This window comes from Anser cygnoides, chromosome 1, assembly GCF_040182565.1.
Source record: "Anser cygnoides isolate HZ-2024a breed goose chromosome 1, Taihu_goose_T2T_genome, whole genome shotgun sequence".
Classification (NCBI taxonomy): domain Eukaryota; kingdom Metazoa; phylum Chordata; class Aves; order Anseriformes; family Anatidae; genus Anser; species Anser cygnoides.
The window spans coordinates 156,875,857-156,891,798 of NC_089873.1; the positions used below are offsets into that span (position 1 = coordinate 156,875,857).

The 15,942-nt window shown below is 43.3% G+C and overlaps 1 protein-coding gene across 1 annotated transcript in view; it reads right to left on the minus strand.

Moving 5' to 3' along the window:
• The window catches only part of HS6ST3 (heparan sulfate 6-O-sulfotransferase 3), a 313,685-nt gene extending 298,400 nt beyond the window's left edge, over window positions 1-15,285 (minus strand). The window contains exon 1 of the mRNA XM_048072693.2: window positions 14,494-15,285. Within this exon, the coding sequence (XP_047928650.1) occupies window positions 14,494-15,029 (536 nt within the window). The 5' untranslated portion in view covers window positions 15,030-15,285. The remainder of the gene's footprint in view (window positions 1-14,493) is intronic.
• Window positions 15,286-15,942: the final 657 nt, after the last annotated feature.

Here is a 15,942-nt window from a genome sequence, read left to right on the forward strand (position 1 = left end):
GTGGCTCACCCTGCAGAGCAGGGTTTCGGTACCGCTGACCGATAGCTGAAGGTAAAGCACACAATTTTTCTGCCAACTCTGTCAACACTAATCTTAAATACCTTCTTCTCCAAGACATCATAAAAGCAAAAGAATGAGGCATACACTATAGAGACAACTTGTGAGCGTTTAATATTTTCTCCTAGGAGAAACTGAATACAGATCTAAGGGAAACAGTTATAAAAGCTCTCTGAGAAGCTGCTAAAGGGGGCAGATAGAAACATAGTAAAGGTACACAGAAATGCATTTTGTCTGTCCCTTGAGTACATTTCAGGTAGCGGGGAAGACAGTAGTTATTCTTCCTTATCAGCTTTTGTGTACTGCTAGGAACAGAGGGAACAATAAAGCAAAGAATTTAGGACAGATTAAAGTAGTAAATTCAGTTAGCCCTCACATGTCCCAGACCAAAGAGCTAAAAATGCAAGAGCCCCACTGAATTTCAGCAGGGCGGACAAGCTCAGAGCTGAACAGTTGAAGCCTGCACTTTGCCAAGCAAGCAGAGCAGAGGAGCACCGCTCCAGCCAGCTCATTCCGCATGCAAAGCGAGCGAGTGGATTGCAAAGAGGATGTGGGTCACACAAGAGCAGCACATAAGACAAAAGCAAAAGAGCTGGCAAAATCGGGAGGACAGCGATGTGGCAGAACGGGCATAGAGAGGCTGACAAGACATTAAATCAGAAGTGGAGGAGGTAACCTGGATAACACAAGACACGGCGATCTCAGGGGTGGAGGAAGCAGGACACAATAGGTAATTGTGGAAGAGAAACTCTTTACTACCGCATGTACTTTTGAGCTCTTTTCTTACCCATGCATACATAAGACAGTTAAAATTCTCTAGTAACACAGCGCCAAGTTTAGCTTCCGAAATGACGCACAACTTGTACATTTGTTTAAAATACAACAACTATAATGATGTGCTTGCTATGAACGCTTCCTAATTCACTTATTTTAATATTTTCTTTGGAAATACCTCATCATGGACTGAAATGCAAGTAACAGAGCATAAAACAAGACCGATAAACATCTAGCGGTCCTACCGCTCTGCTAATCAAAGCGGCAGTTCTGTGTGGCCGCACTTAAGCTTCCCAGTCAATCTGTTTGTCAGATGCAGTCCATCAGTTTTACTATTACTCCACGCCAATGCCCAGCAGCCATTTAGATGGCTGCTAGTGACCCATATCACAACAGGATTCTTTATCACGTTGTCAGATATCTGACAATTTAATCAAAAGGAAGAGAGATATACGCTAATACAAAATAATCTGCAGATGTCAGAGGCAGCGCTGCACAACCCAAGGCAGCGTACATCTACATGCTCATTGACCTGCCAGCGTTGGGCAGATGTAGGTGACTGCAGAGCAAAGCAAAGACTTTGCCGAAGAATGTCCTGTGTTACAGAGGACTTGAGCTTTTTAGGAAAAGCTATTTTCAGTTACTCCCCTTATTTAGGCACCTAAATTTTCTGTTTGGAAGAAGCCATTTCATCAGGCACTTTCCGATTTTAAGTTTGTCAAAAAAGACACAACCAGAACTGTTGAACCTTACACAAACCAACCTTACCTCTACTGAAAATTGGATCTAATGACTCAATGTTGGAGTAAGAAAAAAGGCAGAACAGTTGTGTTCTTTCATTGTAAATTCTAGGAAGTTATTTCATGTTAACACATGACAATTAAGATTTCATACTGTCATTTAACAGTGAACAGTTTGATAAATAGATTTACCACTGGAGATAAAAGCTGGAGCTATAAAGAACACTGTCTGATTATGTAAACTTACAAAAGTGTTAGCTTTCTGGATAAAAATAATTTAAATAGAAAAGCTTGACCCAACATACCCTGACACTATATAAATATTTTTAAAAGTGTATAAATGTCAGTTTCTAAGTGTGAGTGTGCAGAGAAGTGAGAAGCAGACTGTTTCTTGATGCACGGAGCAGTGCTAGGACAGGAAGAAATGAATCATAGAACCATTTAGGTTGGAAAAGACCCACAAGATCATCCAGTCCAATCATCACCTAACGCTACCAAGTGCGCCACTAAACCGTGTCCCTAAGCTTCACATCCACACATCTGAGACAGAAGTCAGAAAATGGGAAATTTCAGCTAGATGAGAAGGTAAGTTCTGCTCCCCTGAAGGCTATCAAACGCTGGAAGAGGTTGTTCAGAGAGACAGTGGCATCATCTCCAGGGATTCAAACCTTCTGGACAAAGCCCAGAGCAACCTGCTCTAGTTTGTCTTTCAAGCAGGGGTTTGGGCTAAACGACTGCCAGAGGTCCCTTCCTACCTATATGATTCTATAATAAATAGAAGTGCCTAGTAGCAGAGAACAACAAGATAATCCACAAAGTTATTTTCAGCAGAACCTTGTTAAGTCAACAACAGAAAAGATATGGCTTTAGCTTGACAGAGGTTCTTGTGCCATGAAAACAGGGTTTCAGCCATTACAGAAATTTACTCACGTTTGAAGCTTCTTGGAAGCTAATTGTCCTATTCCCATCACTAAATTTGGAGGTCAAGTTAAAGGATGAAATATTATATAACAACTATGCTACAAGGGAATTACAGTGTAGGAGCTGAGGATGCCTAATTTAACATTTGGGTCTCTTACAAAAACTCTTGAGAAACCTATGAGGGGGGGGAAAAAAAGACCTATGTCGGACCAGAGCTCAAACCAGCTAATATTTGGAATTTCTCATTAATGTCTACATCTTTCTCTTCCAGGAAAGATAGAAGAACATAAGGAGAGCTTTAAGCTCTAAACCAAGTTTTATTTGAATGAACTTTCAAATTGTATAACTGTGATCCTTCTTTCACCTTGCAAGGCTGTAGCTTTTTCTGCTCCCTGCCCTCCTCTGCTGCCTTCCAGGCTCTCACTTCAGGCTCACAGCTGATTCCTACGCTCCTTCTCTTACTTCACCTCTTACTGTGAGGAGTTCCTCAACCAAACACAATCAGTTGCTATTCCACCCACCCCCAAATTCTCAGCCTCAGCCTGTGTGCAAAGACGTGGAAGTGAAGTTAAGAATTGCAAATAGCTGCTTTTGAGTGTGAAAATATACCAAGTGAGATATAAACTTATTTGCTACATAAACAAAAGCCAGTTCAAGAAAAAAAAGTTAGAAATATGCTACTTGATTAAAGAAAAAAATACTTTTTCCTGCATTACCGCATCTAAAATTTCATTTTACCTACATTGAAACTTGCCGAAGTCCTACAAATCAAAGTCTAAAGAGTCAGAAAGCTCTTTCCATTAATAATATTAGACCTTAACTGAGAATTTGGGGGAAAAAAATAATTTTTGCAAAACTTAGCCAGAGGCAGCACATAATCCCAGGATTAAGATAAGCATAACATTGAAAATTAAGCCGTTTTTATACCCTATCTTTTAATGCATGCATTCTAAGTTTACAATTTATTGATTACTGTCAATATAAAAACGTCCATCATCCTGGAAATATATTGTATACATCTCCCTGTACTTCTTTTTCTGAGAGTTCTTGAGATGTTCTTCAAAATGATGCAATCTGAACTAAGTAGCAAAAGTCATGTCTATCCAGGATGCCAGCTTTACCACAAGCTACTTTTGCAGGTAGTTGCAACAAAGCAGCCAGGGGCTTTTTCCTCCGTAACAAAGGAATATTACTGCAGCTTCAGTAACAGCAAGCATTTCGTGTTATTGAATACTCATTCCAGTGTTGGGTCAAGTTTGAGTAACACAAGACATTTATACAGTCAACATGTGATATTTTGAGATTACCAAACCTCCTATTTAGGTGGGTTTTATGACACATTAGATCTGGAGAAAGTATCCAACAAACTTCCCTAATGATTCAACTACTAACTCCGAAAAGCTCTTGTGTCAGTCTAGATTGCTCTGTACTAGCTTGGCTTTTGAGTGATCAGCTATTGGAGGAAGAGCTCTGTCCTACTTGCAACTATTTCTTAAATTGTTTAGAACATAAAATATTTTGTTACTGCTATCCTTCTTTAAATTTGTAATTATTTCCAACACAAGTATATATTATATAATATATACGATATATCCAGATTGAGTTGTTCTTAGTTATCCATTTTTCATGTTAGAAGTTTCCAGAAAAAGTTCCTCCCAATTCAATGAAATTTGGCTTCTTTCATCAAGGTTTTCTTGAACTCCCTTTGCTTACCACTTGACAGCTCAAAGGCAGTAAGTGCCTTTTATTCCAGTTGTGATACCACAGAAGACTGTGACTGAGCAGAATGAAACACTTTCAGCTTCTGTAATCACACGGGTGACCTTTTATCAAACTCTTGACTACACTGCCCAGGACCTGGGAGAAACTAGTCCCACACCCAGATGACAAATCAGTAATTCGCATCCTTCCGAGCTGGCAGTTTACTTGCATTCCATTCAGCTGTTTCCAACCTCTTTATTAGTTTGATGTATATCTTTTCACATCATCTTCTGCGATGTTATTTAACTACTCCAGCTTACATTAAACAGGCTTCCTACCTTTTCCTTGATATTTTGGATGAAGTTTTTTTGTGAAGCATGCCTCCTTTTTACACTCAGTTTCGAGTTTACTTGTTTGCTGGAAGTAACTGGTCTCAGGGAGGTCAGCACCCCCAACTACCCTACCATCCTGAAGACTACCAGACAGCACCTGCAGCCACATGGCCAGTCTTCACAGAAGCGTCAAGATATTTCACAGACCTGGGTAGCATAGTGTCAAGTTGATTATGAATAACTGTTTGTTTCAACAATCCTTCATTATTTTGGCTCTGGAACATGACGTTGCATCTGGTCATTGCTTTTTCCATCGCAGCATATTCGTAATATGACATTCAAAATTTCCCATTACTAAATAAATGCGCTTGGCATCTCCTCAGTTTGTGGAAACTCAAAGCCGTACTTCAGCCTGCATTAACACACACTGACAACTGATATGTCAAAGTATTAACACTACACTTCTAATATGTCTGAAATCCACTTTACAGCAACCTACTTCTGGCAGATCACTACTTCGTGAAGAAGAGAAGGGGTTCCAGACATTCTGATTAAGTCAATAATTAAAACCCAATTCCCTCCTCCCTTTTAAATGACTAAGCTGTGGACCATAACCCAGATCTTCAGAGAAATGTACAGGAGTAAGCTCAACTATTATCTGCTACCAGTTAAATTGCAGCGCTTGATTTTTAAAACAACGTTAGACTTCAGATGCTGCAGAAGTCCTAGAAGCAGCAGTACTCCTACTGCATTTTAAAAGCTTATTAGCATCTCTAAAATGAGGTGCTTTATCATTTGTCCAAGCGTGAGATGTGCAAAAAAGCCCTTAATATGTTTTTTTTACATGGAAAATTTTATTCTAAAAAGTGGAATGAAGATTGTTTACTTACTAACACCTTTGTTACTTACATTTCCCAGATAAAAACTGATTTATCTAACAAATACAGAATCACTTGTTTGCACAAATAGAGAATAATCCATTCTAATCTTGCACATTCTATTGAAACGTGACCTTGTGTTTTGCAAAAGTTCAAACAACTCTCAGCATAGATGCAGATATTGAAAGAGCACAAGAGCTACTTCAGAGAACACTGATTTAAAAAAAGAATATTAAAACCCAGATAAAATGTTTGCCAAAACTATACACAGAGCAACTTCAAGCTATTTCTTGAGTTTGTGGCATTCAAGTATTACTCCATGTTAAGTTCTAACACATGAAGGTTGCTTACCATTGGCTCCCTCCAACCTTTCTCTCTCAGCCCAAGCAAGACAGGGAGGCAAAACAGACCCTGTAAACCCTCAATTACTGGTCTTAGGCTATCTCAGCACTCATTTACTGAAAGCCATCATAAACCAAAAAGAAAACAAAAAAATCACTAGTTTGTTCCTTCACCCTTCCAACTCTAAGCAACAAATTGCTCTTGGAGACCACCAGTAAGCAAAAAACAAGCAGCTTCTAACTGCTGTTAGAATAACTCATCTAAAAGCAGTTTAGAAGCTGGGGGAATCTCAACAGCTAACGCCTGCACAAGAATGTCTGAGCAAGAGATGCTGAAAGCTACCATCCCTGCCTTGATACACGGTCATCCCACACATTAAAGAATATGTTTTGATACAGTGTCATGATCCTTACATGGTTTCATTCTTGAACAGCAGCTAAGTATTCACAAAAAATTAGAAATTCTGCTTTACAGCAGAACAACCACAGTCCTCAGAGCTTGAGGATAGAAGACTGTATCATTGCAAGAACCCATTCTACACTACTCTACATACTGAAATCTCAAGCACTGATGATGAAAAGAGACCACAGGTGTTTCAAGAGTTATAGATGTTGCCATTCTAGAATATACTTGGAAAGTAGATCCATGCCACCTTGAACAAAACCCCAAGATAGTTTTGCCACTAGTTTCTTCCCCCCCCTCTATATCAGTAATCGTGTCAATGCTGAATCACTTTATCATACAGATAGGCCAAATTAGACCTTCAGGTCACAAAATCAGCCTCCTACACTGCGTCTGAAAACCTGTTTAGCAATTACAGAACCATGACAGAACTTTCAGTTACCTTCTAAGGCAACTCAGGACATTAAGACAATCAATTTAGTTTAGTACTTAATGAAGAAAATCTAAGTTTGGGGTGAAAATACTTCCAGAGAGCAGGCAGAAGTTTGAACGCAATACTAGACGCACTGCAGAACATTGGTTCCCTTGCTTTCATCAAGTCTCATGCTGCACAGAGAGCAAAGCCTTTACGTTAGGAGCTCAGTTCACTGCCGTTGCTGCACCATGCTCCAAGAGGAAACGTTTTACTGACTTAGAGGGCAACATATAAAAGCTGCCTGCACACTTGAGGGGAAAAGACATTCGGTTCAAATGGCTCTCCACCCTTTTCATTGAGCTGCTTTGTGATTAACAGCACCGAGTTGGCAGAGATGCCCCTTGCCCCCACAGGGGTCTCAAAAAATCAGAGTAAGTTTACAATTTTATCCCTATTGCTGCCACTGGCTCTGTCCACGGATTTAACTTCTATTGGCACTACTCAGAAACTTTTCCCATTCCACCTCAGACCAACACGTACACCTAAAACTATGTAGGAATTGGGTTTTAATCAATACCCTATTCAAGAGGATTGGAAATTAAATTAGGCAGCTAGATAATACAAATTAAAAAGCGTCTTATTAACACAGGAGTCGAAACAGCTGCTGTCTTGTAACACTGGGCAGCCCTAGGGGAAGGTACTGACACTTCCACTTCTGTCCCCGAGACTCTCTTTGACTGGCTCCTGCACAAAGAGAATAGCTCCTTCATTTCAAGAAGGGTATTAGCCTATTTTTCAGAATAAGATATCCAGGAGACAACAAAAACCCACCCAATATGTAAGAAGATAGATTAAAAAGAGAGGCAGTGAGGTCTGCATGAAAGGGGCAAGAAAATTCACTTGGGTAAATCATGTTAAGCTCTCTTCCAGACACTAGAAGAACTACTGCTCAAGTGATTATGTTCATAACACGTTCTGTAAATTTTGAGGCAAGGAGGTGCAACTTTCACAGGTATCTGTAAGTTACAGTGATGGGTGAATGAGAACAATCAAATCCTAACCAAATTAGTGCTGACCATTGTTTCATCAACACTAGCAATGAGCAGAAAACGTGAATTCTAGTCATTTTTGCAGCCCCCATGCAATGCAACCTGCTGAGGCTTATTGCTACAGCTCCAACAGCCTCAAGACAAGACTTTGGGTCAAAAGTTTTCCAGAGCCATAACAACCGCAATGCTGGAAAGCTCTGTCCCCATCAATCATTTGTCTGCCACTCCTGAGGTTGGGTTGGAGGGCAGACATCTCACAGGAGACAAGAACAGTGCAAAAAGGTGGGGAGAGTTGCTAGTTATTCAAACAATAAACGGTCACAAGCACAATTAACAGTAATGCAAAGAGAGCAGGCTCAACCACAACATGCTTTTAAGCACAAGAAGGAATTAGAAACCAAACCAGACTCGCAAAGAGAATATGAAAGGTCTTTATGTTCAAGTTGGAATAAGAGCTAGAAGGGACAAAGCAAAGTGAAATAAGTACTCAGTAAAGGATAATATTCTAGGAAGATATTCTACAATCAGGTCGAACAAATAACAAGATAAACATTTTGAACACTTCTGTTATGTAAGATGGAAGAGTTCAGTGTCTTATTAGCATCAGACCCCCTTGAAAAAACACAGGTGAAAGCCTGTCATTCCAACAGAAAGAAGAAAATTGTGAAATACAACAGTTAGCACGTACGTGAATTACACATCTAGAAAGAAACCGAGCTTGGGGAAAATAAAAATAATCCCTACCCGAGAGCGCTAATCAAGGGGTCGGAACCAGTCACAGAACCAAGGCTGCCACAGGAAGCTTCGGAAGGACGTGTGAAGGATCAGAGGGCTGAGAAAGGCAAACAGCGCCTCTTAAAAGGATGCAGGAAACAACGCTCAGCTTAACTCCAGTGGCCATGATTTCTAAAACAAAGAGCTTAAAACACACAGAAGAAAAGATTACCTACCAGACAGCACTGTAGTCTCAGTCAAGCTGGATCAAGTCAAATTTCCTTCTAAAAATATAGTAATTTACTTTAAAAAGGAAGAGCAAGAAGGAAATGCCTTTAAAAAAAATAGTATGACTAGACAACACTTCCAATTAGTGTCATAAGCTAGAAAAACACTGCCTAGCAAAATAGTAATAATAATGTGGCAGGGGCACAACTCTGCGAACTGCTTTCCAGGGAGTTCTACCAAACAAAAGATTATTACAATGGGATTTAATTCTATTCGATGTTTGCATCAACAACATGGGTGCTGAATACAGAACACATTTATTAAATATGTCAATGATATAAAGCTAGGAAGGACAAAATTAAAATTCAAATCAATTTTGCAAATTAGAAACTGGCAGAAGAGGAACAAAATCAAGTGGGGGATGAATGCAAAGCTCTATACTTAAACAGAAATAATGAGTCATAAAAAAGACAATGGGAAATATAAGTAGTAGTCTCTGAGAAAATAAATAGTGTCTAAATCCCCAGCTGGACAGTCAATGTCACGCAACTGCAAAATGAGCAAGTGTCACTGAAAAGTACAACCAACAGCATAACTTCCAGAAAAAATGAAGTAATCTTTTCTGCTCTACTTTGTACTACATATATGGATGAAATATTGTACCACCACCGAAGCATCACATTTCAAGAAAACAACTGACATAAACCCAAAAAAGAAGAAAAACAATAAAAATGACCTAAAAGAAATATAGAATGAGCTGGATTGGGTTATTTTTTTCAATAAGGGAATGTTGAAAGAGGACTTCCTAGGAACTGAAGTACCTAGCAGGCAAATAAAAAGCAAGGGATCAATTTGTTCTCCACGTCCCTCAAAAAAAAAAAAAATCCCACTGAGCACTGGAGCACTGAAGACAGTACCACTGTCCAACTGTAAGGATATTGAAACCCTAGAAGGGATTACCAAGGGTTCTTCTAAAGTTACCAACAATGGAGGCGATTAAAACAAAACAAAAAAAAACACATCAGACTGTCAGTAGCAGGATCACAAGAAGTTTCTCAGCCCTTGTTGTTCCTTAAATTTATGAGGGGGGAAAATATAAAAGCTCACTAGCTCTAACATTCATTTCAGAAGATACCAAGATGTGATAGAGAATTTGCAGGTTTTTCAGTTTAAACACTTGAAGCTTTTTGTTCTCTTCTCCTCCTTACCTTCAGCATAGTCTTAATTTTCAATTAGCACTCTTCTTACGTGTTTGTGATGATCACAGTTACCATGGCTGCAAAGAAAGGAGACCATCTTATGCTCTTATTGCTAGAGCTTTAAAAAAAAACTCAATAGGACTGCATCAGAGGAAAAGGGAACCTGCTAATTTCTATTTAACTCTCCCAGTTCTGTGACTCATGGGTTTACTGCTGATTTATACTTCCATAGACTAACAGGGCATACGGCAAGTTAAACAGACATGAAGAACTGGGAAGTATAATAGAAGTGAATTAATGAAAATCAATACTTTAGAAGACTACACTGCACTGATAATAAAGCTCATGTGGTTTACAGAATTAGACTAATTTCACTGTTTCATATAAAAAAATTAGACAACAGTTTCAGTGAAGTGTTCCCTCAAGTGTGCAGTTTAAAAGATTACCTTCCTAATTTAATCAAACTAGTAATAAATAATAATGAATAATTATTAATGATATTACAGACACCAGCAAGGGAGAAAGCGTGCCTTGATAAGAACTTCTAAAGGTCCCCTTTCAATCCCTCATACATAAAGCAGAGAGGCCACACAAGCCGCGTGCCACACACCAGGTATTATTACCTGGTACCTTGAGAGGCAGACATCACAAAATCACAGAATCAGCTAGGTTGGAAGAGACCTCCCAGATCACTGAGTCCAACCTCTGACCTAACACTAACAAGTCCTCCACTAAACCATATCACTAAGGGCTACATCTAAACGTCTTTTGAAGACCTCCAAGGATGCTGACCCAACCACCTCCCTGGGCAGCCCATTCCAATGCCTAACAACCCTTTCAGTAAAGGAGTTCTTCCTAATATCAACTAGGACCACGTGTCTGCAACATGAGACATGCAATATTTCCCATCGAGTTTTAAACATCTAGTCCAAACCAGCCCCTCCAGTCTTCCTTTGTAGCCACCGAAAGGAAGAGCTGCCCCTCCAGAGGGAAATTCATCAGGTCTCAGCCATGTCTTAGCCCCTGCAAAGGACTGGCTGTACTACTCTGCTCCTCCCCACTGTCTACAGAGGCAGCCTAATGGCATTGCTCAGACTTGAGACCAGCTCTTCCATGGCATCCCAATTTAGACATCTAACATCATTTCTCTCTCCTTTTTGTCCTCAATAAACGTTGGTTGAAGCTCTATAGCCTCTGAAGGAAAGCCAAGTTCCCGAGGTAGAACTAAACACATCAGCTGTGAGGACAGAGAGGTCAGAGATAAAAAGACCGTTCCTTACAAAAAGATTGTGCACCATTCCGTTACCTTCTCCTCTAACAGCCATTTTTGGAAGGCACAGAAAATAACCCAAATTGCATGTACAGGGTACAGCAATAAGTCTCCTGTGAAATGTTTGGTGGGTATGCTACTGATGTAAGAGCTTCCACGTGAACCTAACGGCATCCTGAGAGAAGTCACAATGTTCTAATTATATTATTTGCAACACTGAGCTGAAAACTACATTAATATGAGTTTAATTTAAGACCGTATCAACTGCATACTCTTCTCCATATCCTCACTGTCCAGAAAACAACTGTTGTAAGAGGGAAAGCTATGCGTTAGTGTTAGAAACTAACAGCACTATTCTGTAAACACTTAGGTAATATTTCAACAGAACATCTCACATCCTCCAAATTAAAACGTGTAAATGACTGAAAAAATTAAAAGTTTTGTAGTGCCTTTATTTTTTTTTTTAAGTAATATCATTCAAAAGAATAGCTTTGATTCCAAATATAACAAAGAGTTTGATGAAGATTTCACATCAGCATCCAATACACAAACAACTGTTCACACTGAAGTACCTAGGCTGGACCCAGTACACATCACATCATAAGTCCCATAGAGGTCTCCCATAGGTCCAGCGACCTCAAAATTAGAGTTGGTGCTCGGGCTGGAGGAGTTCAAGTTGCTGGGCCACAGTGGCAGCTTCTGCCCTGAGTTCCTTCTTGGGATACAAGATTTCAGAACTCAAACACCAGAAAATGAAAAAAGCCAAGATCAGGTTTCTGCAATATCCCAATGAGATCTTACAGATGTAAGACATCTGTAAGCGCACTGCTCATGAAAGACAACAAATCCAGGGTGAAGTAGGGCTTCACGCACTTCCTCAAATCCTTAGGACCGTTCCCTCCCTTATTTTTTCCATGGACTCTTCTAAGAACTTGTGTTAAAAGTTCCTTTCTTCGTGGCTAAAGATCAGTTACGTATACTGAGAGCTGAAAGAATAGATTATATTAATGTCTTGCTATGAAGAAAAAAATAGAATCATCCTCACCACATATTCAAATATATTACACAAGAGCTCAAACACCTGGGTACCAGATTCATCATTTGGTTTGTCCTGTTGCCCTCCCACCCACTAAGAAAATCCAGTGTCATATACCTAACCAATTCAGCCTAATTTCCTGGCTCCACTGCTGGAAGGCTGAAGAGAAAAGCTAAGATAATCAGGGAAGTCTAATGCCTAAAATACATTCAGAAGCTCTAAAGGATGACTAAAAAAAGTCTGTATGCTCTACTTTAGGCTCATATGCTAGTTTCTTGCTTATTTTAGGCATACGGTCACCTCACGCTCAATTTTCAGTTCATACGTTAAAAAAGACCTAGATGTGTGCCTCTAATAGTACAGTCCTCCAGCAAAGTATTTTAGGCTTGATTCCAACTTTACCAGGAGCAAAGATATTCGCAGCAGAGCCACTCCATACTTCATTTTTTTTCAAGGAGTTTTAAAATGAACTATCAGATAACCCTGAAGTCAAGCTACACGACTATAAAGAGAAAGTAATGATAAAAAGAAAAAGATGTCTGCCCAGAACAGCATATAATACAAGAAGGAGCAAGTATTAGAATGATACGACCAATAAGTATTCACAGCACTTCCCTCACTTATGTGAAGATGAATCCAGAAAGCCCAAGTAAGATACCATCCTAACCAAAGCATTCCCTAACTAAACCAAAAAATATTAAGAAAGCACTTTAGCTGTAACTGTTCAAGTGTCACTACTTGTCTTTTTCTTCAATCAAAATAATTACTAACAAAAAACTGAATAATCGCCATGAACTGCTTTGTAAATCAACTCAAAGTTATCAATTAATATAATCACGTTTTCTACCTAAGAGTATAAAAATTACTACTTCACTTTTACCACCCATTTGCAATCTTTGGCATTGAATTTAACGCTTGGTTATTCACTTACTACTACTCTTCATGACAAAGGAAAAGAAGAGAGGATGCCAGGGACAGGTAAAGTATTCTCAGACATTTCTGTATTACTCTTCCTCCTCCCCTCCTTGGTTTCCTTTACAATTTTATTGAATATTCCTTGCCGCTGTACTGTTGCCACCAAGCTATTTTGCCCTTGAAGACATCCACAGCATTTCTCTTCCACTAGCATATGAAGCCATAGGTTCTATTTATCCCCAGCTGAACGTCTTTCATAAAATTGTACGAGTTGCCTTAACAGCACCCTGCAAGTGCAGCCCAAGTCCCCGGCGCTCAACATTACATCATCGTGGCTGGAATCACGCCAAACGTGCGGAGCTCTGTGGTACGGGAGGGCCTGTTATCGTCTTTGATGCTTACATCAAGTCATCTTCGAGTTGTTCAACAACAGCAACCAGCTACCTTGGTGATAAACTGGACCAGGGAAAACGAGCCCGTGGGCGTCATGGACTATGTGTTTTTACAAGACCCAAAACAATGCGTGAGTGGTGCTGATAAAAACGTACAGTCTGCAGACTCATAAAAATTAAGATGGGCAGTAAAATGAAAGAACATTGTGTTATCTGGAAAACTATATAACTTGAAAAAAAGGAAAGACTTTTTTTCCCCTCAAGTATTTTACATAAATTGAAGCTGCAATCATTATAGTGTTAAAGTTTAAGAGAGAATTGATCTGCTACCTTGTTAACTGCACATGTTCAGGGTCTGTCATACAAATAACGACAGGACCTAACTCTAGCCTGGAAACGTGACTTCATGGTAAATGAGTGGGAACAAAGCCCGAAACTTAGCGATTCGCCTACAGCTATCCTGCACGCTGAGAGACTGCCATCAGACAACTTTCCCATTTCAAAACAGAAAAGATTTTTTTTCCAAGACCGGACACAAGCTAACATGAAGAGAAGCAGCGCACACAGAAGCCTACAGCCCGTGTCACCGGGGATATTTATCCACACGGTGATTTTTTCCCTGCAACAACCTTCCAGCTCCCCAGGCAGCAGGCGACGGGCACTCAACCATCTCACCTGCTGCCCTGAATTGGGGGGTTAAAGAGGGTTTGAGGGCTGTCAGATACCAATTACAAGGCTGCGGAGGCACTCGCGTATACACAGGAGGGTTTCGGTGATGGCTGTGCTTTTATTTTAAAAAATAAAGTTTCTAAAGATGCGTAGCTGAGAGAAACTCGCGCAGAGACGGGCAGGGCTCGGTCCCCGGCACAAGCTCGGGAACAAAACGCACGCCTCCTTACGGGGAGCGCGCGGGACGGCGGACCCCGGACACGTAGCCCTCGATTATTTATTAATTTCTTATTTATTGGCCGCTCCGCTTTCACCGACGGGCGCTTCCCGCCGAAACGCCGTGAGGTGAAAGCGAGGGGGGGTCCGTGCGGGGCCCCTCCCCCCGCTAACGGCCGGGCGCGCGCCGTTTAACGGCCGCTGCCTCGCGCCCCCTGCCCCCCCCCCCCCCCCGCGGCTGACCTGAGGGTGCGGTTGCCGGCGCAGCCCCGGCGCTCCATGGCGGCGGGCACGCAGCTGGTGAGCTCGGTCCAGTCGGCGTGCAGCCCGCAGCTCCAGCCGGTGGAGAAGCGGGAGAAGAGCCAGGTGTCCTTGTCGCCGCCCGGGCGGTGGCAGGCGCACTTCTTCTGCCCGGCGCGGCAGTAGCAGGGCTGCTCCAGGCGGATGTTGCGCACCAGGTGCCGCCCGAAGGTGGTGCCGCCCGTCTTCTGGATGTGCAGGAAGACGATCACGTCGCGGCCCCGCATGTCGAAGCGCACCCGGCGGCACAGCTCCCCCCGCGCGAACGGGAACTTGGGCACCAGCCGCGGCAGCGCCGCCGCCGCCTCCTCCGCCTCCTCCTCGTCCGCCGGGTCCCCTCCGCGGCGGGCGGCGGAGGCCGGCGGGCGGCGGGGGCAGGCGGCGCCGGGGCAGGCGGGCGACACGTACTGGTAGACGATGAGCAGGAAGAGCAGCGTCAGCAGCGGCGGCAGCAGCCACCTGTTGAAGCGCTCGTCCATGGCGACGCGCGGGGCACGGCGCGGCGCGGTGCGGTGCAGCGCGGGCTCAGGCGCTGCCGGCCGCTGCCAGGGCGGACGTCCCGCCCGGCTCCCCTCGCTCGGCGGCCGGCGGCATGCTGCTCGCCGCCCCGGACTGGGCTCGGCTCGGCTCAGCCCGGCGCGGCCATGCCCCGCTCCGCGCTCCCCAGCCGGCAGCAGCAGGCGCCCGGCTCTCGGCGCCCGCAGCCCCGCGCTGCCGAGCGGCGCCGGCAACTCTCCAGCCCAAACGCGCCGCTCTGCCCCCCGCGGGGCGGGGCGCCGCGCAGCCGCCCACCAATCCGGGCACGCGGCCGGCCGAGCAGCCAATGGGCGGGCCCGGCACGCCGGCTCTGCCGCCAATGGGAGCGGGGGGAGAGTAAAGGAGGGGGGAGAGGGAGCCGCTCCTCGCTCCCCTCCAGGTACCGAGCGGAGACCAATAGCGCGCGGGGGGGGCGGCGGAGCCAGCCAATGAGGAGGCGGGGGCGGGGCGGAAGCCAGCCAATGAGGGGGGAAAGGGGGCTCCGCCAGGTGAGCGGGGCGCCCGGGCCGTGAGGCGAGGTTCGGCCCGGAGCCCCCCAACGGCCCCGAACATTCCCGAACGGCCCCGCTCGTTCAACGGCCCGTTGGTGCTGAGGCGCCTCGGGCGCTGCGGGCGTTTCCTTGCCAAAAACACCGCTTTGTCCGCACCCAGCTCTCCGGATTTTGTAAAAGTCTGTTACAAGCACCTCCCATCCAAATACGAGCCTCGTACGGCCCCTGGGTTATAGCGCATTAACACGCAAAGCACGTCGTGCTCGGGCTGATTGCTCATCCAAGCTATTTAATCACAGAATGTCTTCCTTTACTCCATTTATTCATTAGGTGCCTGGCAGCGCTAGGGAAACTTTCTTAAGTT